General features: G+C 41.6%; 1 protein-coding gene across 2 annotated transcripts; it reads right to left on the bottom strand.

The window, feature by feature from the left end:
* Positions 1-13: 13 nt before the first annotated feature.
* On the bottom strand, positions 14-24,977 carry fip1l1b (FIP1 like 1b (S. cerevisiae)). Of its 2 annotated transcripts, none has more exons than XM_061976941.1 (16): positions 24,709-24,977; positions 24,406-24,460; positions 18,502-18,610; positions 18,308-18,426; positions 16,657-16,721; positions 16,469-16,579; positions 11,807-11,925; positions 10,310-10,428; positions 10,045-10,098; positions 7,633-7,732; positions 7,414-7,570; positions 6,128-6,209; positions 4,566-4,618; positions 4,256-4,457; positions 726-872; positions 14-538 (listed from the first exon to the last, which is right to left on the bottom strand). In XM_061976941.1, the coding sequence occupies exons 1-16, from the start codon at positions 24,776-24,778 to the stop codon at positions 394-396; spliced, it is 1,707 nt and encodes a 568-aa protein (XP_061832925.1). In that variant the 5' UTR covers positions 24,779-24,977; the 3' UTR covers positions 14-393. The 2 variants fall into 2 exon arrangements, with proteins under 2 accessions (XP_061832925.1, XP_061832926.1); XM_061976942.1 differs by having other exon boundaries at positions 14-535.

Below are 24,977 nucleotides of genomic sequence, written 5' to 3'. Positions count from 1 at the left end.
ATTCCAAGACCAGTTATCAAAAATGTGTTTTTTTTTTAATGGAGATTGACAAACTGGAACTAAGTGACAATTTCTGTCTTCGTACACAAGAAAAACCTAATTGACAACTGAAGGGGATGAAAGAAAAGGAGAAAATATGCTGGAGGAGAAAGGGAAGGAGGAGGCGGAGCCAATGTCGTCTGCTCCTTCACCACGGCATCCGTCCTCCTGGTGAGGAAGGACGGCGACAGTTTGATGTGGATTGATGGTTAGACAAATGACAGGAGACATGCATCACTGGCACCGTCTCCTCCATTTTCTTTCTCCTCTTAAGTGGGCAACGCGGCGGGTGGGACAAGGAGACACAGAGAGAGAGAGAAAAAAAAAGAGAGAGAGAGAGAGAGGAGGCGTTTTTCACTCCATGGCCTCCTGATTCTCTTGGTCTGCGCCCATGTCCTCGCTGGTCTCCTTGCCTTCTTTGCTCTTCTTGCTCTTCTTATGTTTGTGCCTTCGGTGGCTGTCGCCCTCTTCGCTGTCGTGTCTCCTCCTGCTGCTGCTACTAACGGAGGGAGTGGAGGAGGAGGAGGAGGAGGAGGAGGGTGCCAATGAGCACGGATGAGAGGACAGAAAAATCAATGAGAATGGAGACAGAGAGAGAGAGGTGGCAGCGTGGAGCCATGTTGGTAAGAGGAAACGGAGAGTGGAGTGAAGCTCCGCCTCCCTGACGAATAAGAGTGTTAAAGTACCTGCGAGACGACTTGTGGCGTCCCTCGTCTTTTTCTCGGTGCCGCCTCTCCCGGTGTCGGTCTTCTTTCTCGCGACTTGCCCGCTCGCGATGGCGGTCCACATAAGCTCGTTCCTGGTACTCGCGGTAACGATACCGCTCCTCGTCGCTGTGGCAAGGAAGAACACGGTCGAACGTCACACACTCCTGCTTGTTATCAGGTGCACTTACTGTGGGACAATTAAGACTGAAAATTCAAGTGAACATGATGATGTATCCCTAGAACACCGTCCACTCCTCTGGGAAGACTTCCTACAAAACATACGGTGGCCTGCAAAAGTATAAATATTACGGAATAATTTTGGTTGTGCTTACCGACCTCGAAGCTATTTTATTTGGTACATGGTGAAATGATAAGTGTGATCAGTAGATGACTGCAATATGATGGCAGTCACACATAAGACATACGTGTAGACTGCAATATGACTCACGTAAACAATACCAAAATGTTAGATGTTGAAAATATTGAAAAGACATGTATAATATAAATATGTACTCAAAAATATATCTAAATGTTTTAGTACGACTTAGTACTGGGCGATATATCGATATACGCGATATATCGCGGGTTTGTCTCTGTGCGATATAGAAAATGACTATATGGTGATATTGGAGTATACGTTCTTACGCAGTTGCTTTTAGCTGCTGGCATTACACGACAGGCTCTTCCCACTCTTTGTTGTCTCTCCTTCTCACTGACAACGAGCGCACCTTCGTACATACGTCACATACTGTCACGACATACGTCACATACGTATACGCCCTCGCGGAGCAGAGAGGTAGCAGCATGGCTAAAGTTAGCTGTGATGCAAGTGGTAATGCGAGAGAAAGAAGGTGCGAATCTGGTAACAAATGAAGGAAGAATGAATTCCCAAGAAAAACAGCAGGTGGTCCATCGTCTGGCGGTGGTTTGGCTTCAAGTGGGAATATGTCGAACAGACAACCGTAATTTGTCATGTGTGGGGCAGAAGCGTTGCTACAAAAAGTAGCATTACTGCTAATGTGTAGCATCATTTGAAAAGTCACCCGCTAGAGTGCTTACTCGGCATGTCAACATCTCCGTTCGGTGCCACACCAACAAAATGCCGAGGCAAAAATTTCCACATCAACACTGTATGAAAAAAATAGTCAACAATAGAATGAGATAACGTCCGCAGTAACCTATCACATAGCGATTTGATTTCCTATTATGCAGCAGATTTTTATTTGACACTTATTGAAATATCTTGTGTGACATCATGCACAAAAGTGCACTTTATTTGTTTTAAACTATTGTAGTGGCGTTCTGTACAATAAGTACACTTTAATTTAGTGTTGTTTTTGATATGTCATCTTAGTGACATCATGCACAAAAATGCACTAATAGCTTGTTTTAAAATGTGTCTGACACTTTCTGTTTTGAAATGACATTAATGTTTGTGCCACTGCTTAATAACTGTTTAATAAATACAGTATTGGTCAATTGAGTTGTGATTTCACTCTCTGCATGAAAGTTTAAAAGTAGCATATATTAATGCAGTATGAAGAAGAATGTTTTAATGTAGACACATAGAATCATCATACTGCTGTGATTATATGCATCAAGTGTTCATTCAAGGCTAAGGCAAAATATCCACATACCGTATTTTCCGCACTATTAGCCGCACCTAAAAACCACAAATTTACTCAAAAGCTGACAGTGCGGCTTTTAACCCGGTGCGCTTTATATATGGATAAATATTAAGATTCATTTTCATAAAGTTTCGATCTCGCAACTTCGGTAAACAGCCGCCATCTTTTTTCCCGGTAGAACAGGAAGCGCTTCTTCTTCTACGCAAGCAACCGCCAAGGTAAGCACCCGCCCCCATAGAACAGGAAGCGCTTCTTCTTCTACTGTAAGCAACCACCCGCCCGCGTAGAAGAAGAAAAAGCGCGCGGATATACCATACGTTTCATTTCCTTTGTGTGTTTACATCTGTAAAGACCACAAAATGGCTCCTACTAAGCGTCAGGGATCCGGTTCATGAAAAGACGCAATCTCTCCATCCGCACACGGATTACTATTTCACAGCAACTGATATTCCTGTGAACGCACTGTGGATACAACGGGAGCACGTACGGTGAATATTCGCACCACAGGGAATGAGAAGTCATCCTTCACTGTGGTTCTAGCTTGCCATGCTAATGGCCAGAAACTTCCACCCATGGTGATATTCAAAAGGAAGACCTTGCCAAAAGAGACCTTTCCAGCCGGCGTCATCATAAAAGCTAACTCGAAGGGATGGATGAAGAAAAGATGAGCGAGTGGTTAAGGTAAGTTTAAGTTTACGCGAAGAGGCCGGGTGGCTTTTTTCACGCAGCTCTGTCCATGTTGATATACGTATGTTTGTGATTGCACATTTGCGTACATTTTGGGAGTGAACAGAGTTGTTAGAACGCTGGTTTTTAATATATTATTAAAGTTTGACTGACCTATCTGACTGTTTTTTTGACATTCCTTTAGCGCAGTTAGATGCGGCTTACAACACCGGGCGGCTTATAGGTGGACAAAGTTTTGAAATATGCCGTTCATTGAAGGCGCGGCTTTTAACCCAGGGCGCCTTATGGTGCGGAAAATACGGTATATATGGCGTATCGCGATATGGCCTAAAAATATCGAGTTATTAAAAAAAGTCCATATCGCCCAGCCCTAGTACGACCTTTGTATGAAGCCTCACCGCTTGATGGATTGTACTGTGAATAAGTCCTGAAAATTTGTAAGCGTCTCCGCCTTTGTAGTCCGTGCCGACGCCGTAGTCAATAAGTTTCTTCTTTTTCTCTATCTTTTTGTTATGGGACATTCATCCTCCGCTGTTGCCATTTCTAATATAAAGTAGTGTAAAGTTCTTACTTATATCTGTCAGTAAACTCACCATGAAAGCACTAAAACATACCGGTGTAGTGAGTTTACATTAATCACCCAAGGAACTTCAGTTATCAGAGAACGGACGTTTTTTCACGGGACACATTTCGGGCGTTGTTGTTGCACTAGTGAGCCACGGATGAGGAGATGCTGCTCCGTTATTGATTGAAGTAAAGTCTGAATGTCATTAAAACAGTTTGCTCCATCTTTTGACACTTCTTCCACTCCCATCCTTGCACGCTACAACAAAGATGACTGGGAGAAGACGCTGCCGAAGGTGAGCCACGTAAATAAGAGCGCCCACAAAACGTCTTTAAGTGACTGTCAGAAAGCGACTTGAAGACGATGTGTAAAACATCATCTATGCAACATTTTGACCAAAGAACCACCATTACATGTTATGTAGACCACAAGGAAGTCTTTTACAGTTAGAATTTTTTTTATGACTCCTTCAATGCGCCCTATAATCAGGTACGCCTTTTGTATGAAAATAGACCTGACTAGACTCGCTCATAGGCAGTGCGCCTTATAATCCGGTGCGTCATATGGTCCGGAAAATACGGTATAATAAATGTGCTATTATTACATTGTGCGTATGCCCCGGCCCTCACCTGGTGTAGCCAATCACTGAAGGGCTGTGCTCTCGTTCCCTCTCCCTATCTCTCTCTCGCTCGTGCGTCCTCTCTCGGGGCCGCTCTCTGTCTTTGTCACGCTTGTCGTCCCGCCGAGGATAGTAGTCCCACGGTTTGGAGTTATCCATCATCGGGGGCCAAGAAGGAGGCACGCCTCCGGACATGGGGGGAGGGTAGCCTCCTGAAGACAAAGAGTTGTCATATGTGTTGGGCAACAAAACCAAGTGTGGAAGGATGTTTTGTTTCTTTAGAATGGAAGATGCAATAATTGAGAATACAATCCACCCACCTTGAGGGAATGGAAATGGAGGCAACGGACGTCCATCGTAACCTCCAACATGGCTGTAGTAGAAATACAAGAGAGTTACACTTAGAGTATGTGTGTATTGTTTAGTCTACTGATTGTTGTCTTAAAATTGAGTACTGGTTCCCTATAGCAGTGTTTTTCAACCTTTTTTGAACAAAGGCACATTTTTTGCTTTGAAAAAATGCGAAGGCACACCACCAGCAGAAATCATAAAAAAACAAAACTCAGTTGACAGTAAAAAGTTGTTGTCGCAATAGTTGGATATGACTTTAAAGTATAACCAAGCATGCATCACCATAGGTCTTGTCTCAAAGTAGGTGTACTGTCACCACCTGTCACATCACACCATGACTTATTTGGACTTTTTTGCTGTTTTCCTGTGTGCAGTGTTTTAGTTCTTGTCTTGCGCTCCTATTTTGGTGGATTTTTCTCTTTTTTTGTATTTTCCTGTAGCAGTTTCATGTCTTCCTTTGAGCGATATTTCCCGCATCTACTTTGTTTTAGCAATCAAGAATATTTTAGTTGTTTTTATCCTTCTTTGTGGGGACATTGTTGATTGTCATGTCATGTTCGGATGTACATTGTGGACGCCGTCTTTGATCCACAGTAAGTCTTTGCTGTCGTCCAGCATTCTGTTTTTGTTTACTTTGTAGCCAGTTCAGTTTTAGTTTTGTTCTGCATAGCGTTCCCTAAGCTTCAATGCCTTTTCTTAGGGGAACTCACCTTTTGTTTATTTTTGGTTTAAGCATTAGACACCTTTTTACCTTCACACTGCCTCCCACTGTTCCTGACATCTACAAAGCAATTGTAGATGCTGCCACCTACTGATATGGAAGAGTATTACACGGTTACTCTGCTGAGCTCTAGACAGCACCGACACTCAACAACAACACATCATTTGCAGACTATACTTAATGGTTTGCAAAAAATATTTTTAACCCAAATAGGTGAAATTAGATAATCTCCCACAGCACACCAGACTGTATCTCACGCCACACTAGTGTGCCGCGGCACAGTGGTTGAAAAACACTGCCCTATAGCGCATTATTAGACTTAGACAAACTTTATTGATCCACAAGGGAAATTGTAAAGATAAGGATGGAAAGGATAATGCAGGTATAAAGTAGACTAAAATCGTACCATAGTAGCAATATAAAATATAACATATATGTAATATTTACATATTATATATACAGTATATAATATATACTGATATATTATATTATATAATATTTTTATATAATATATACAATATATAACAAATCCCAATTACCATGTACAATATTACAGTATTTGTAACAGCTGCAGCAAAAAAAGGGCAGCATAAAATAGAGAGTAGATCTAGCAGAAAATATACATTATAAACAAAGAGAGGTAGCTAACAAAGAGAGGTAGCTAACAGAAGCGGTCAAGTCATAGACAGATATCATCTATTGCTGTATAATATAATATTATATATAATATTCAAATGACAAATATCAAGCGATACTTTTAAACGTAGCAATATAGCTGCGTGTCTACTGGATGCAGGCTCTACTTGGTACCTGTCCATAGTGGGAATGATAGAAGGCGGGGGACCGCTGGGTGGAGGAGGAAATCCTGGAGGTGGTACAGTGATGGGCAACCCTGAGAGGAACAAAATAGGAAGTAAGTAAAAAGGTAATTGGTATAAATATAGCACACATGAGTAGGCATGTATCCCGAGTACCGGTATTTTTAGGTACCGGTTCCTAAAATTCTGAACTGGATGCTACTATGATTACATCAATATTTTTTATCGACACACCCAAAAAAAAAAAAAAATATATATATATATATATATATATATATATTTTATTTTATTTTTTATTTTTTTAATTCATATTATGTTTATAAATTCAGTAAATACGTCCCTGGACACATGAGGACTTTGAATATGACCAATGTATGATCCTGTAACTACTTGGTATCGGATCCATACCTAAATGTGTGGTATCATCCAAAACTAATGTCAAGTATCAAAGAAGAGAAGAATAAGTGATTATTACATTTTAAGAGAAGTGTAGATAGAACATGTTAAAACAGAAAATAAGCAGATATTAACAGTAAATGAACAAGTAGATTAATAATAAATTTTTACAGTTTGTCCTTCATAATGTGTACAAAATAATAGGTGTATAAATGACACAATATGTTACTGCATACGTCAGCAGACTAATAAAGAGTCTTTGTTTGTTTACTTACTACTAAAAGACAAGTTGTCTAGTATGTTCACTATTTTATTTAAGGACAAAATTGTTGTTCGATTGCAATAATAAACATATATTTAATGTACCCAAAGATTTTTTGTTAAAATAAGGCCAATAATGCCATTTTTTTGTGGTCCCCTTTATTTACAAAAGTATCGAAATACATTTTGGTACCGGTACCAAAATGTTGGTATCGAGACAACCCTAGCTTAGATGCACACCCACCTAACATGCTAATTGATTGCATTTATTTATATATCTAATATGATATACAGTACAGTGTAAAAGGTCTGTGCTCTGCCTACATAAATAATATTTCAAGCTGAGTGTAATTGTAACAGATGGAAACACAGCGATGGATCTGTGTGGTCTTTACAAAATGATGACATAACTGCTTTGCACTGTCAACATATTTGACTTGTTTGAGACTTAATGTATGATGTTACATGATGATAACCTCTTGTGCCAAATAAATTGTAATTAAAATGCATTTTTAACATCTTTATTTGCACCAATTACATGTACGGTAGTACCGGTAAGGGCACCAATAAATAGACGTTTGCATAAGATTACCTAGTAGAGAAAGATGGCGCTGAACTTACTGGGTGGAGGGATAAGAGGCGGCGCAGAGCTGACGTTCGGTGGCGGGGGCAGAAAAGGCGGCGGGGGGATGTTTGGAGGGAGGGGACCCGGGGGGAAGAAGGTGGGCATCTTGGGAGTGGCAGACTCTGGCTCTGACGTGGAGTGTTCAGAGATCACCTGCACCATGACAGCAACAGTGTAAGAATTCTAATGCACGGTTCCTTTAAGCTCTCAAATACCTGGATGTTGTTGCCTTCCAGGTTGTGTCTGCGTCGCCCTTCCACCCGACTGATGGTGGCCGTCTGCCCGCCAATTACATCTATGCTCCCGCTTAACTTACTGGGAAAAGAACAAAAGTGCATCTTCGGATCAAAACTAAGGAAAACTCAGAAAACTGTGAAATTCAACTGAAAATGTGGTCCTGGGCCGATGACACATTTTGTTGGACGATATATTGATAAACTAATTATTGCCGATAAACAATATTATTGCTAAGGTTATTTTCAGACCAAAGCAACCACTGATGTAATGATAATACACAATAATAATGTAGTTATTATAAGTAGTTTCATTTCAATTGCTATAAACTTGTATTCCTGGTATATTTTAATATTGTAATTGGAATGCAAACTTTTACATATCCAAGTAAAACAAAACAAATAAAAATAATTTTATACTCTGTTATCAAAATGTTGCACTTGAATAAAAATCACAACCAAAAGCAATGAAATAGGTTCCGTCTCTGTTAAGGAGGGGATGGGGGACCCTTAACTATACACAACCAAAACAATAAATAAAATGGCAAAATAAAGTTATTGTGACTAAAATTAACACGGTTATCATTATTATTACAGTATTATTGAATGTGCTCAAAAAGGACTTATACACACACTAAAATATTTTAACCAAATTGTATTACCGGGATTTCTGCTCCGCCGCTCTGTCTGTGGAACGCTCTCCCTGACCACCTGAGGGCACCACAGACTGTGGATGCTTTTAAAAAAGGCTTAAAAACCCTTCTTTTAAAACAAGCCTTTTTTTAGATATATGCGTGCTCCTTCTAGTTTTAATTTTTATTATCTTTTTATTTTATTTTTTTAATACACTGTAGCACTTTGAGGTTGTATGCTCAATGGAAAGTGTTTTTTTTTACAAATAAAATCTATTATTATTATTATTATTATTAATTTTATAACTAGAAAATTCCAGCGGAAATTTTGATGGGCCTGCTCTCTGTGCCCTGGACCTCTGGCCGGGGGTCGCCAGAAGCCGCCGTACTTTTAAGATGGTGCCGAGTGTCAGAATTTGTGAGTTTTAGGAATAACTGTACAAAAAGAGCTACAGAGCTAGCCTAAAATGTTAGCATGCTTACAAATTGGAAATGCTAAAATTTAGCATGTGTGCTAACGACGGCATGCTAAAAGTTAGCATTTCTCACATTTCAAGTAACACGGCTGTAGGCTGCGGAAATAAGAGAAAAAAGTGTAAAATTAGATAAAAAAGTTAGCGTGCTTAATCTAGCTTGCTAGCATGCTAACATTAGCACACTTACAGTTAACAGCTGTCACATACCAAGTTATATGACTCCAGGTTAAAAATTATTAAAATTAGCTCAAAAAGCTAGCACTTTAATGTTAGCATGATAACGGTTAGCATGTGTCACATACCAAGTTATAAGGTGTATGGCTGTGTAATTAGAGAAAAAAAATGTTTAAATTGTTTTTATAATAACTAAAATAAAAAGCCATACAATGTACTTTATTGGCAGAGGAAACAGAGAGCCATACTGTTTGTATTTGTGTGTTTAAATACTTTTCTTCCATTTTAATTAGTAAACGTTTTAGAATGTTTTTAAAAAAAAATGCAAATTGAGTGATCGGTTTGTTTCACTTCCGGTTTATGTGACGTCACGCGAGTTCCTGTAAAACACAGGCGGAGGGCTGTGTGGAGATTATATCGATCACTTTAAGTTTAATGTGAATACTGTATCTTAGTTACTGAGACAGTATTGTGTTTAATCAACTTTAGATTAGGGAATGATGTTTCTTAATGGGGAAAGACGTTAATGTCTCTTGTGTACATGTTGAGATTTAAGATAGCTAGCAAGCTAAGGCTACTCCTTCCATAAGTTTATCAAAGTAGTTATCAGTCACGGTTTTTCAATCCTTTTAAATTAAATACGGTAATTCTAACCGTCGGGAGTTTTACAGCGGTTACATTACTGTTTATGTGCGTGTGGTATGCACGTCTCAAAGAGTGACCGCTCTCTCCTGTCATGGCGATTAACGAGGCTGGCAAAGTTAGCAAGTTCATTTTCATTTATCCTTCAATTAATTGAGTGCTCGAATATCGGCCCGGGTCTATGAAAGTGTTTCATATTTTTTGTCAACACGATTATGTTTTATCTTGCTTCCTTATGAGTTTTTAGGAAAGCTGCTTTATCATTTTCCATCCTTGCAACAACTGAGAAAAAAGTACATATTGTGCAAGGGACATATTGTATGCGCAATAGCAAAATTTGGGCAAAACTATGCCATTCAAAGTTGCCTAAAAATGATGTTATTCTCCATGCAAATGGACTTCGCATTATTAAGAAGGAGCATAGTGCTCATTTTCACATCAGGTACATTTCACCTAGTTGGGACACTTACGTATAAAAAGACATGTCCTGGAGAGGCGGGCCATGCCACTGAGGGGGGGAGATCCTACCAGGGGGTAAAGGAGATGAGAGTAACACATACATACGTTGGTGAACTTTTGCTTCTCCTTTTTTTTTAACACCATAACAATAGTTGCCTAAAAACACAGTTGTCTAATGCATCCTACTTGAAGTTTCCCTTATCTCCCACCGCAAAACAACATCCTTCTGTTGTAATAGAGCGTGAAAAGCCTTTGTGATGAGAGCAGAGACCTTACCTAGGGACCTGACTGGTGACAGACTTGTAGAGATTGACTTGAGATTGGAAGTCGGGCTTGGAAGTGTGGACAGGAAGAGTGGGTGCATCCTTCTCCGTAGTTATTCTGCCTTGTTGGACCTTGGAAAATATGACATAAGAAGAGGTTTTCTTTGCTGTTTACTCACAGTGTGATGGAGAAATGAATGAAAAGGTAAACATTTTTTAAAAACTCTACAAAAAAAACAAGATGGACTACCGTATTTTCCGGACCATAGGGCACACCGGATTATAAAGCGCACTGCCGATGTGTGGGTCTACTCAGGTCTATTTTCATTCAAAAGGCGCATTAAAAGAGTCATATAATTTTTTTTCTAAATGTAAGACTTCCTTGTGGTCTACATAACATGTGATGGTGGTTCTTTGGTCAAAATGTTGCATAGATGATGTTTTACACATCCTCAAGTCGCTTTCTGACAGTCGCTTCAGGATGCGGCGTTTTGTGGGCGCTCTTATTTACGTGGCTCACCTTCGGCAGCGTCTTCTCCCCGTCATCTTTGTTGTAGCGGTGTAGCGTGCAAGGACGGGTGTGGAAGAAGTGTCAAAAGATGGAGCTAACTGTTTTAATGACATTCAGACTTTACTTCAATCAATAACGGAGCAGCATCTCCTCATCCGTGGCTCACTAGTGCAACAACCACGCCCAAAATGTGTCCCGTGAAAAACCGTCTGAACGAATAACTAAAGTTCCTTGGGTGAATAATGTAAACTCACTACACCGCTATGTTTTAGTGCTTTCATGGTGAGTTTACTGACAGATATAAGTAAAAAATTTACACTACTTTATATTAGAAATGGCAACAGTGGAGGATGAATGTCCCATAACAAGAAGATAGAGAAAAAGAAGAAGCTTATCGACTACGGTGTCGGCACGGACTACAAAGGCGGAGGCACGCACATTTTCAGGACTTATGCAGATCCCAAATACAGATCAGCAGGTACCAGAAAGTAAGAAAAGTTGCTTTTGCATAACATTGCGATACAAAACGCCAGATAATATGTCTTACCTTATACACACACCATAATAATACTCCTATGTTGAAGCACAGTACAATCCATCAAATGGTGCAGCTTCATAGTTTACCAAAGTCCTACTAAAACATTTTGATAGATTTTTGAGTGCCATGTGTAATGTTCCTAATTTTCAATCGAACATGTAACATTTTGGTGTTATTTACTTGAGTAATATTGCAGTCTATACGCATCTCTTATGTGTGACTGCCATCATATTGCAGTCTACACGTAGAGTATCTCTTATGTGTAACTGCCATCTACTGGTCACACTTATCATTTCACCATGTACCAAATAAAATAGCTTCGATGTCAGTAAGCACAACCAAAATGATTCCCGTACATTAGGCGCACCGGGTTATAAGGCGCACTGTCGAGTTTTGAGAAAATTAAAGGATTATAAGTGTACCTTATAGTCCGAAAAATACGGTAACAGACTCTCACTTACGGTGATTTTACTTGTCACAGAGCCTTCCAGGCCCATGCGTATACGCTTTTGTTTCTCACAGTAATTCTTCCATGTGTCCTCATTGAAGCCATAGTTGAAGTAGTCGGACAGATCCGCACCTGCACACACACACACGCACAGAGTCGGACATCATCATCTATAAAGCGCATTTAGAGACACTCAAAGCGCCTTACATTAAGAACTGAGAACCCATCATTTAAATAACCAGGAGAAACCCCTCACACGCACTGGGAGACCAGGCAAACTCCACCCAGAGATGCTCAAACGGAGAGTCAAACTCAGATTTCCTGACTGTGTGGCCTACATAATATGTTGCTGGTGCAAAATAGTTCCATTTTCATAGTCATTTGTGCTGTGTTAGTAGGGCTGGGCGATATGGATGACAACTGTATCACCAAAGAAGTGTTTTATATCGGTCGATGTTGATCATTATTGATGTTTTTATGACCTATGGGAGGTAAGGACCAGGAGAAAAATAAACATTTCTATTTCAAAATGAAAACTTCCTCTAAATATAACCCCCTCAGCTATCAGGGCACCACCACGGCAAAGTCTTACTTGCCACACCTTGAAAATAAAGGTATTTTTTACGTGAAAAACAAATTACAGTAATATAATGTATTTTAGCCTCCAGAAGGAGTCACACAAAGGCAAAATGCTATTTTTAACTTGTATTGCCAATCTTATGACAACAAACCGGTTTTACCTCCCGTCTCTGTTTCCCTGGCCAATCGGCTTTCAGGCACGGACGGTTTGTTTGTAATCATGAACAGCAAATCAAAACCACATGTTCTCATTCATTTAGGTCATTGTAATCTCAGGGTATTCAATCGATCACAACTGGACTGTTTAGTTTGTCTTAGGAGATGTTTCGCCTCTCATCAGAGTAGGCTTCATCAGTTCATGATCATAGACTTAGATTGGTCAGACCTAGTCTTAGATTGGTCACATGTAGTCTTAGACTAGGATTGGCCAGATCTTAACTTAGATTGGTCAGATCTAGTCTTAGATTGGTCACATGTAGTCTTAGACTTAGATTGGCCATATCTAGTCTTAGATTGGTCAAAAGTAGTCTTAGACTTAGATTGGTCAGATCTAGTCTTAGACTGGGCAGATATATAGTCTTAGACTGGTCAGATCTAGTCTTAGATTGGTCACATGTGTCTTAGACTTAGATTGGTCAGATCTAGTCTTACATTGGTCACATGTAGTCTTACACTTAGATTGGTCAGAGCTAGTCTAGCGGCTAGTACCAATACCTCAGTAGACTTCATCAGTTCATGCTCATAGACTTAGATTGGTCAGATCTAGTCTAGCGGCTAGTACAAATACCTCAGTAGACTTCATCAGTTCATGCTCATAGCCTTAAGATTAGTCAGATCTAGTCTTAGACTGGTCAGATATATAGTCTTAGACTTAGATTGGTCAGATCTAGTCTTAGATTGGTCACATGTAGTCTTAGACTTAGATTGGTCAGATCTAGTCTTAGATTGGTCACATGTAGTCTTACACTTAGATTGGTCAGATCTAGTCTTAGACTTAGATTGGTCAGATGTATAGTCTTAGACTTAGATTGGTTAGATCTAGTCTTAGATTGGTCACATGTAGTTTTAGACTTAGATTGGTCAGATCTAGTCTTAGATTGGTCACATGTACTCTTACACTTAAGATTGGTCAGAGCTAGTCTAGCGGCTAGTACCAATACCTCAGTAGACTTCATCAGTTCATGCTCATAGACTTAGATTGGTCAGATCCAGTCTAGCGGCTAGTACAAATACCTCAGTAGACCTGACCCGATGAAGCCTACTCGGATGAGAGGTGAAACGTCTTCTAAGACAAACCAAACAGTCCAGTTGCGATCGATTGAATGCCCTGAGAATAGCCTATTATGTGTGCACTATTGACGAGTTATGCACTGAAAATTTGGGCGCGGGAAAAAATAATTGGAAACAGTGTTGCCGAAAGCGCATGTTGGGATAATGTAAACAAGACGCACACGATTGTCAGGAGCGTAGTCAGCACGTCTGCTATGTGGACTTAACTTTAATATACCCCAGATATATCCACGAACAGACATCTACAAAATGTGCAAATATTAAGAGGACAGTGGCGGCTTTTAAGGAGAGAAAGTCCAACTGGAGCAGCGGCGCCAAGCAAGTACCATGCTGGTGCAGCTCACTTTTGGAGGGACAGAAGTAGAGCCTCTAAACAAGAGTACAGTCTACAATAACGCCAGAAAAAGATGCAAGATTTGTTGCTAGTCCTTTTAATAAAGAAAAAGTCACAAAAAACCTCTCAACATTTGAAAAATTCTCAACAAAGTACTTTCTACAATAACTAGCAAAGATTTAAAATATGGCAAAACAATAATATAGTGAAGTGAAGTGCATTATATTTATATAGCGCTTTTCTCTAGTGACTCAAAGCGCTTTACATAGTGAAACCCAAAATCTAAGTGACATTTTTAAAGCAGTGTGGGTGGCACTGGGAGCAGGTGGGTGAAGTGTCTTGCCCAAGGACATAACGGCAGTGACTAGGTTGGCAGCGGGGATCGAACCTGGAACCCACAATTTGCTGGCACGGCCACTCTACCAACCGAGCTATGACGCCCCAATATAAAACGTGTGTTAATACTAATTAATAACACAGATTTGTTTATAAATGTACCGTATTTTCCGCACTATAAGGCGCACCTAAAAACCACAATTTTTCTCAAAAGCTGACAGTGCGCCTAATAACCCGGTGCGCTTTATTACGATTCATTTTCATAAAGTTTCGGTCTCGCAACTTCGGTAAACAGCCGCCATCTTTTTTCCCGGTAGAACAGGAAGCGCTTCTTCTTCTACGCAAGCAACCGCCAAGGAAAGCACCCGCCCCCATAGAACAGGAAGCGCTTCACCCGCCCCCATAGAACAGGAAGCGCTTCACCCGCCCCCGGAAGAAGAAGAAAAAACGCGCGGATATCACCGTACGTTTCATTTCCTGTTTACATCTGTAAAGACCACAAAATGGCTCCTACTAAACGATCCGGGTCATAAAAAGACGCAATCTCTCCATCCGCACACGGATTACTACCGTATTTCACAGCAACTGAACCGCACTGTGGAACGGGAGCACGTACGGTGAATATTCGCTCCACAGGGAATGAGAAGTCATCCTTCACTGTGGTTCTAGCTTGCCATGCTAACTTCCACTCATGGTGATATTCAAAAGGAAGACCTTGCCAAAAGAGACCTTTCCAGCCGGCGTCATCATAAAAGCTAACTCGAAGGGATGGATGGATGAAGAAAAGATGAGCGAGTGGTTAAGGGAAGTTTACGCGAAGAGGCCGGGTGGCTTTTTTCACACAGCTCCGAAGGCGAACACACCTTCACTAAGACGGGCAGACAGCCTCGGACGACATACGCCAACATCTGCCAGTGGATCGTAAATGCTTGGGCAGATATTTCGGTCACAACTGTGGTCCGAGCTTTCCGGAAGGCAGGATTCACAGAACAACAGCGACACTGACTCCCGATGACTTCTACGAGACGGAACCGGCCATTTTGGATCCCACGCTAGCGCAACTTTTCAATTCGGACACCGAAGACGAAGAATTCGAAGGATTTACGAATGAAGAATAACTTCAGAAGGTGAGCGCTATGTTTATTTTGTGTGTTGTGACATTAACGTTCGAGCAACATTACCGGTATGTTGCTATTGCTCTACACCATTTTGAATTTTACTATGTTTGTGATTGCACATTTGTACATTTTGGGACAGAGTTGTTAGAACGCTGGTTTTCAATATATTATTAAAGTTTGACTGAACTATCTGACTGTTTTTTTGACATTCACTTTAGCGCAGCGTTTTTTTGACATTCACTTTAGCGCAGCGTAGGCGCGGCTTTTAGTCCGGGGCGGCTTATTGGTGGACAAAATTATGAAATATGTAATTCATAGAAGGTGCGGCTAATAATCCGGTGCGCCTTATAGTGCGGAAAATACGGTATGTATAATTTTTTTACGCTTTTTAAAGAAAATCATATCATCAGAGCAATTTATGAAAATTATATGATAACATCATGGCGACCACGCCCCCAACCAGGCACATACCGCCACAGGTATCTTGGCAATCTAGGGAAACCCGGTTAGAGCTGTGCTCTAAAGGGTGAGCTCAGGTGGTACACATTGGTCCGTTTGAAAAAATGCCAAAAAGTGCCATACTGTTGAGGCGACTTTCCCCTCTTTTATCCACCATTTCTTCATTTCTACTTTCTCTTCTCACTCCATGCAAAAAAACAAACGCAGGACAAGAAGATGGCGTAACCAAATGTGATGCTTGATACTGTTATCTGATTGGCTGTTAGCATGTCATTCCCACTTATCAGTGACCACTTCCTGCGTTGCTCGGTTACCAGAGAGCAAATGCCTTTGTTCATGCAACCAACCTTGCTATGCAACTTTTGCTTTCTTTCAAAATAAAAGGGAAAAACTGTGACTGAAAGTTTTTATCAATAACATTTTTAATTGATATTGATGACGTGTCTTTCGAGATATATGTTGAGATCATTTTATTGCCCAGCCCTATGTGTTAGAATTAATGTGTAAAAACCCTGATTGAATCTTCACTGATATGTCCTGGAAGTGCTTGAAAACATACCTGGTTTCCTCCAAGGTTTCTCCTCAAACAACTCCAAGTCCACTTCAAGCACGGGGACACCATTGATGCTGCCAGCGGCGTCAAGATCCACTCCTTTCAGTTTTGCATTAACTAAAAATAAAGAAAAGATGAGACTAGTTATGCTGTTATGGCTAGACCCGCAGCAAGAGGCTGAAGGAGAAGGTTACCTTGTCCATAAGATCTGGAGCCAGGTGTTTTAATGTTGAGATTGACTGGAGGGGCTCCATACGGTCTGAGGGAGGAAAAACAGGCAGACCCTCACAAACACATATTTTCTAAACTACTAGAACAAAAAGTGAGGTCTATTACTTATGAGAAATGTCAGAAAAACTGCCGTAAATTCCGGACTATAAGCCGCTACTTTTTTCCTACGCTTTGTACCCGGCGGCTTATAAAACGGTGAGGTGGTTAATTATGAATTTTTTCTTCGCAGTCGGTCATAATGCCAATAGTTAAAAATAAAAACTAAGCCAATACACTGAATAGGTATGTTATTGTATGTGCTGTGGCGCCATCTTTTGGACGAGTTTGCTCACAGCAGGTGCTGTAGGTTAGGTTAGGTTACTTTATAAGTACCCGAAGGTAAACTTGTTTTGCAACCAGCAAGATCAGAACATCCAGAGAACATCTTAGATATGCAATACAAACACCTGCATCATTGCAGCATAGTGCTGCATTGCCTTTTTGTTCAGACTGAGCTTTCAACCACAAGTAGAAGTGCCGTTCCGTCTTCTCGCCGTCCATAGTGTTTCTACTCGTATGGATTCTTCATTCAACACTCCAAGCAAGGTTTGTAAGTTTTACAATGTAACTAAAACAATTCTTACTTACTAAACCATGTGTGATGTCTGTAGGAGTGTTTTCATTTTGTGTTGTTTCAGTTTCGCAAATTCCCCAAAATTCACCATTTTCTTAATTTGATTACATGCTATAGTAAAATGTTATTGTTAATTGTATTGCATGTTTTTGTATATCTTTAATTTAGGTAACCAGGGACTGCAGGTGGAAATGAGCTATTAAGCTAAAATCTGGGGCAGAACATATCTGTCTTTGAGCTTAATGTCTCTGTACATTGTCCCTTCAAATAAAGACTAAACTAAAACATCACCGTGGAGTTATTAAGTCTGTTGCGCAGCTAGTGGGTCCATGACCATGACTTGTCCAGAGTCGGGACCCGGGGTGGACCCCTCGCCTGTGCATCGGTTGGGAACATCTCTGCGCTGCTGACTCGTCTCCGCTCGGGATGGTTTCCTGCTGACCCCACTATGGACTGGACTCTTACTATTATGTTGGATCCACTATGGACTGGACTCTCACAATATTATGTCAGACCCACTCGACATCCATTGCATTCAGTCTCCCCTAGAGGGGGGGTACCCTCATATGCGGTCCTCTGCAAGGTTTCTCATAGTCATTCACATCAACGTCCCACTGGGGTGAGTTTTTCCTTGCCCTTATGTGGGCTCTGTACCTAGGATGTCGTTGTGGCTTGTGCAGCCCTTTGAGACACTTGTGATTTAGGGCTGTATAAATAAATATTGATTGATTGATTGATTGACTTCTGTTTTGTTTGATCATTCGTTTTACTGCCGCGTTACAGACACCGTTTGGAAACAATTAAGGGATGTAAATAAACATTTACAGAATATATCTGTGTAAATATCTAATTTCACAACGTACAGTATATAGTCCGGTGCGGCTAATATATGGAAAGATATTTCTTCGAAAATGTAATGGGTGGGGCTTATATACCGGTACGTGTTTGCAAAGTAGGTTTCTCTGTTGCGTGCACATGTGAACAGTATTTCAAAAGCATACGTGTATTGAGGCGCCCCGGTTTTTATGTCTCCAATGGTGACACGGACATCGTCGTCGTCATCGTCACTGTCGCTGTCACTCTCCACGTCCTCGCCCGCAGCGTCCCCGGTGGCCTGAGACTGGGGGGAAAAAAAGAGCAAATGGTATTTATGTGTGTCGCGATGACCAACCCATCGCAGCATGTCAAAGGCTACCTCTGAGGCCACGCCGTTTCCTGTAGCGTGTGCAGCTTCAACATGCGCTTCAGCATCGTCGCCATCCTCAGCTGCTGCCGCTTCCTCGGTAGACGCATCGGCAGGTGCACTGTGGGTAGGCGGCGGTGATTATCTGTACTGATACCATCGTGTGTTGCAGTTCACTGACACGACACGATGCCTTTAGGAGATACAGTTCCCTCGTTTAACGCTGGGGTTACGTGCCAAAAAATACCTGCTTTAAGTGGAGTTTTTTTCTGTTTTTTATGTGTTTTGGTTCATTATATATTATTTTCGTTTCCACTGTATGTTTTTTCATTTACAGGATGTAGTTTTTTTTCATTTACTGTGCATGTTTTTTCGTTTACAGGTTGTTTTTTTCGTTTACAGTACCGTACAGCATATGTTTTTTTGTTTCTTATATACCGGTATGTATTAAGTCTGTAAAACCCCTAACCACACATTTTATTGACTTTTCTCAGACAGACATTAACATTATTTCACATTTCTCTCGTTTACACACTCTCAAAGTTCAAACCTTCATGGACTAAAAAAAATGAATACAGTACACTACTGAGTTAAAGACTAAAACCAAAGATCAAATCCTGTTTTTTAGGGATCTAGGATTTTTTTTACCTATAATAAACTTTATCATAAAGCCCGCAGCATTTCCATACATAACCAGAGTCACACCATCTTTTTGGGCCTTAAATCCTGCGCTTTTGGCTTGGTCCTGCATTATAAAGGTGCGAGAGGGCATTCATTTCCAAAATAAGTCTGTGTCATCCATATTTAAAACTTGTTCAGGATTATATCCCCCACCACAGTATACATTCTGTAGTGTACAGGACACATGGCATGAAGAAGATTGATTGACAATGGTCTACAGTCCCTTAGCGAATCAGGACGCAAAACACAATGCGCATTCATATGCTGTAAAAAAAAAAGCATGCGACACCGTACAAAATGACACACAAAAAAATTAGTGCAACAGCGAGGCCGTGTAAAGTGAACCGTGTTGTAGCGAGGGAACACTGTACATCATATGTAACAGTGATGTTTAGGGTGACATTAAAAAAAAAAACATGTTGCAAAACGTTCAAATATCGGCTTTGACTCTGCAGTTGAGTAAATAAAGGCCACCGGCAACTATGGGGAAATAAAGGGATTTAATTAGTAACTTGACCACCAGCAAGACGTCCACAGTTTCCAAAAACAATTTGAAATGTGGACTCGTCAGACCACAGAACACTTTGGCATCAGTCCATCTTAGATGAGCTCGGGCCTAGCAAAGCGTTTCTGGGTGTTGTTGATAAATGGCTTTCGCTTTGCATAGTAGTTTTAACTCTCACTTACAGATGTAGCGACCAACTGTAGTTACTGACGGTGGTTTTCTGAAGTGTTCCTGAGCCCATGTGGTGATATCCTTTACACACTGATGTCGCTTTTTGATGCAGTACCGTCTGAGGTATCAAAGGTCCGTAATATCATGGCTTACGTGCAGTGATTTCTCCAGATTCTCTGAAACTTTTGATGATATTACGGAGCGTAGATGGTGAAATCCCTAAATGGAGAAATGTTCTAAAACAATTTGCTCAGGCATTTGTTGACCCTCGCCCCATCCTTGTTTGTGAATGACTGAGCATTTCATGGAAGCTGCTTTTATACCCAATCATGGCACCCACCTGTGTTTGATGAGCATTCCTCAACTTTCTCACTCTTTTTTGCTGCTTGTGCCAGCTTTATGGAAACCTGTTGCAGGCATCAAATTCCAAATGAGCTAATATTTGCAAAAAATAACAAAGTTTACCAGTTCCAATGTTAAGTATCTTGTCTTTGCAGTCTATTAAACTTAACTGGTTTTGGGTTTTGTAGGTATGTTACGAGCCCTGCACTGCACGGTGGTGAAAACATGTTACAGTGTGAGTTTGTACAAGGGATTCCCCTGAAAAGTAGTCCTTGTCGCTGGTTCTTAGGGATGTAACCGTAATATAAACGCCGCTGTATTTCGGTTTCAAAATCTTCTCAATAATACCGTCTCGTGTGACGGAATCAATTGAAAACTTGATGGGTGTAGTTTACTTTCTGGCTTTTTAGCGTCGGCCGGAAATAAACTACACCTCCCAGAATCCTCTGCGCACTGCAACAATGGCAAGGTGGGGGCGTGGAACGCAGTAAACAGGAAGTGAAGTGTGTTCATACTAGAGATGCGCGGATAGGCAATTTATTTCATCCGCAACCGCGTCAGAAAGTCGTCAACCATCCGCCATCCACCCGATGTAACGTTTGATCAGAACTGCACCCGCCCGCCATCCGCCCGCACCCGCCCGTTGTTATATTTCTAATATAGACGATGCAAGGCATTAGTGAGGCATACCTGCCAACTACTCCGGTTTTCCCGTAATTCGTACGGTTTTCATCAACCTATTCCGGGTTACGGTTGCAGTGATAAAAAATACGGTTTTTCATTAATTAAAAAAAAAAAAAGGGTGAAAACTACGCGAATTGCACCTTGTGCAGACAAGATTTTTCGATCGGACACGGAGGAATTAGCGATGTAAAAGACCATGTCTAATGCCGTTGCTAGCGATACAAGTGGAAAACTTTCAACGTTTTTCGTCGCCCAAACAGATTCTTTGGATGTGATAAATGCCGAAGTTTTATTTACGGAGGCAATAATTGAGCATGGACTTCCAATCGCACTGGCTGATCACATGGGACAGTTAAATGTTTGTAATGCAACCTTTAAAAATCATTACGCGGTGATCGCGGTCCCAAAAATAAACTTTTCTTGCATGATAATGTCCAGAAAAACTCGCTTTATATTACTATAGAGTCCTTTTAACGAATGAGTTTGATGGTTTATCACAAACCTTAAATGAAAGAAGTCCTTTGTTCTCCTGCACCGCATGCGCTTTGGCCTTGCTTCGTGTTTGGTGCGCAATCTTGTCGGCTGTATTTCACAGCACGTCTTTGACAACTTGAAGTGGCATAAAACATTTAAAACAAGTCCAAGTTGAAGAAATCTTGTTAAATGTTGACAGCATAACTACCAAAATACAGAAGTATGTCCATAATATTTTTGCAGTGCTATTTCTGTTGAAAAGTTAAAATGATTACATTAGAGATGTGATGTGCCACTTTTCAAGTGTCTGATGGCTTAAATTAATTTTCCATATTTTGAATTCTTTTGAAAGGCTTACAAAAAAACTACATTTGAATTGTAATTCCATGCTATTGACAGGACTATTAATTTTAATGAAGTTAGCTTACCATGTTTACAGTATGATAATTGTGATAGAAATGTGAATTTTAGGCACAGAATATTTTTTACAATTGAACAAGGCAGTAGATTATACAAGCTTGGACAGAAAGTTAATAATGACACCAATTTTTTTTTTAATGGAATTGTTTAGTACTGTTTTACCATTTGTTTACTGTAAAAAGTGTTTATACTGTTTATACTTTCAATTAACAAATTGAAGTCTTGTGAAAGGTTGACAGGATAACTGACATTAACTGTCAAAATAATTTCAAACTATTGAAGTTAGCTTACAGAATAAACATGTCAATCAACCCATATGATTTTTGCTGTAATATTTTTGTTTTGAAAAGTCACTGTGACTGATAGAAAAATGATGGTTTTAGCAACATTTTAACCTGTCTGAATGCTAATAATCATTTTGCGTCGGGGGGCGAAGCCCTGAACCCTCCACCAGGACTTTGTCCTGGACCTACCGGGGCCTGCGGCCCTTGGACCCTGGCTACTAGGTTTTTCTGATTTCAAAAGTTGGCAGGTATGGTGAGGTTATAAAGCTTTTGCCTGTTAAAGAAAGGAGACTGATCCAATGCACAGACATTCGCGTGCCACGCTGTCACGACCCAGACGCACACCAGTGCGCAATCATATGGGAGCCGCGCTGAGCGCACCTCCAAGCGCGTCTCGCTGCCGGCGACGGCCGGGTATGGGCCCAACGCTCCAGCGCCATCCATTTTCAGGGCTAGTTGATTCGGCAGGTGGGTTGTTACACACTCCTTAGCGGGTTCCGACTTCCATGGCCACCGTCCTGCTCTCTATATCAACCAGGGTGAGCCCCACCCCTTTCGTGAGCGCACTGCGCGCGGAGTGACCCCTGTTACGCGCCCCCGGCAACAGGGGTGGCGGGCAGGTAAGCTGCGCGGGCGGAGCGCGCGGAGTGACCCCTGTTACGAGCCCCCGGCCACGGGGGTGGCGGGCAGGTAAGCTGCTTACCTGCTGCGCGTGACGCCGGCCGCGGCGAAGGCGGACGAGGCGGGGTGTCGGTGCGGTGGGCGCGGTGGTGACCCTGGACGTGCGTCGGGCCCTTCTCGCGGATCGCCTCAGCTACGGCTCCCGGTGGGGCCCTCTCGGGGGAATGGGGCCTCGGTCCCGGACCCCGGCGAGGCGTCGGGGGCCTTCTCCGCTCCGTAAAAGTGTCCATCTCTTTTTTTTTTTCTTCTGTTGTGGCATATGCTGCAGGTGCCTGCTCGTTTTTCGTATGTGGGTAACAACATTTAACTATGTATATATATTTCCGAATTGGTTTAACTGCCACCCGCATGAATCTATTTAAAATCTAATTTTTTTAAATTTCAATCGCCCGACCCGACCCGACGATAAAATCTAATTTTTTAAAATTTCATCCGCCCGATCCGCGGATAATCCGCGGACTCCGCGGTTGTGCCCGCAAACCGCGCATCTCTAGTTCATACTCAACATGAATTGTTTTTTGGACATAAAATCTGTTCATAACTGGTCGACTTATGTTACTAACAACATAACAGACTGATATACACGTGTCCACTGTAGAGGACACTGCTTCTTATCATGTAAAAGATTAAATACACTAAATAAAAAACATTGGTCAATCCCAAGGTCTTTTGGATGACATATGTTGAGTCAAGAGGACCACCGAGACAGAATCGTACTTGGCCAAGATTTACTAAAGCTTTAGGAGACCAGCCCTTACAACGCAACAATAGCATCAGCAAGCGAGGTCTAAATCCAAACAAAAAGAGTCAGCTTATCCATCCATCCGTTTTCTACCGCTTGTCCCTTTTTGGAGTCGCGGGGGGTGCTGGAGCCTATCTCAGCTGCATTCGGGCGGAAGGCAGGGTACACCCTGGACAAGTCGCCATCTCATCACAGGGCCAACACAGATAGACGGACAACATTCACACTCACATTCAAACACTAGGGCCAATTTTTAGTGTTGCCAAGCTTGATCTTGTCCTTTCGGTCATAACCCAAATCTCATGACCATAGGTGAGGATGGGAACGTAGATCGACAGGTAAATTGAAAGCTTTGCCTTCCGGCTCAGCTCCTTCTTCACCACAACGGATCGATACAGCGTCCGCATTACTGAAGACGCCGCACCGATCCGCCTGTCGATCTCACCATCCACTCTTCCCTCACTCGTGAACAAGACTCCCAGGTACTTGACCTCCTCCACTTGGGGCAGGGTCTCCTCCGCAACCCGGAGGTGGCACTCCACCCTTTTCCGGGCGAGAACCATGGACTCGGACTTGGAGGTGCTGATTCTCATCCCAGTCGCTTTACACTCGGCTGCGAACCGATCCAGTCAGAGCTGAAGATCCTGGCCAGTTGAAGCCATCAGGACCACATCATCTGCAAAAAGCAGAACCGGGTCCCCTCAACGCCCTGACTGCGCCTAGAAATTCTGTCCGTAGGAGTTATGAACAGAATCGGTGACAAAGGGCAGCCTTGGTGGAGTCCAACCCTCCATTAATTCCCATGGAAAGTTTCCAACTTTGAGTATTCCCGGAATTTTGCAACCCTACATGCATGTTATTACACATGTGAAAATATTGTAAGATAGCTACAACTCTCCTATTTTGGTCTGTTTGAGATGTCATTCAGTTACCTGTCTGTAGCATTCGTTTGGGCTTCTTCTTCCTCGTCTTTGCTCTCAGACTCATCTGAAAAAGCGTGTAATTAATGGACTTGAACATTGCAGCACACATTTAAAGCTCAATGAGACAACAATTAGGACACTGACGTGTTTACTCGGCTCACGCCGAGGTAGCCATGGTTAGTTAGCCTAGCTCAGGTGTTTGGTATTAGAGTAGCAATGACTTTACTGGTACATTGAGCGTAGAGTAATAATGTGACGAATCAAGACAAGTTAATGATGTGAAAGATGCAGTTTGTAGGACATTTTATTTACCTCCATACAACCATTCTTCCTCCTCATCCCCAGCGTTAGCATCCGTGCTGCCCGCTTCTTCGCCGGACATGTTTAGCGACCTTTAAAGCGGCGTTAGTCGACCGGCGCTGTACGGACGTTCAATGTGGATAAATATGGCAGCGATTTGTCCCTTTAGTGGGAAAGCGAGAGAAAGCGAAAGTACGTTTTCATAGATTCATCTCCAACGTTTTTTTTTTGGCGAGGCGGACAAGAGGAAACCGGAAGTGATTGAAGGCACCCGCGTAAAG

The sequence above is a fragment of the Nerophis lumbriciformis genome, linkage group LG16, assembly GCF_033978685.3.
Source record: "Nerophis lumbriciformis linkage group LG16, RoL_Nlum_v2.1, whole genome shotgun sequence".
NCBI classification, from domain to species: domain Eukaryota; kingdom Metazoa; phylum Chordata; class Actinopteri; order Syngnathiformes; family Syngnathidae; genus Nerophis; species Nerophis lumbriciformis.
The sequence above is the reverse complement of the archived record's forward strand: the minus strand, read 5'-3'. Positions and strand labels throughout refer to the sequence as shown.

Excerpts from the sequence above, each read along its gene's own strand:
- fip1l1b (XM_061976941.1), bottom strand. The coding sequence starts at position 24,778 with ATGTCCGGCGAAGAAGCGGGCAGCACGGATGCTAACGCTGGGGATGAG. Across the intron at positions 6,210-7,413 it reads GCCTCTTATCCCTCCACCCA|GGTTGCCCATCACTGTACCA; the intron begins GTAAGTTCAGCG and ends TGTTCCTCTCAG. Across the intron at positions 4,619-6,127 it reads ATCATTCCCACTATGGACAG|CCATGTTGGAGGTTACGATG; the intron begins GTACCAAGTAGA and ends TTTCTACTACAG.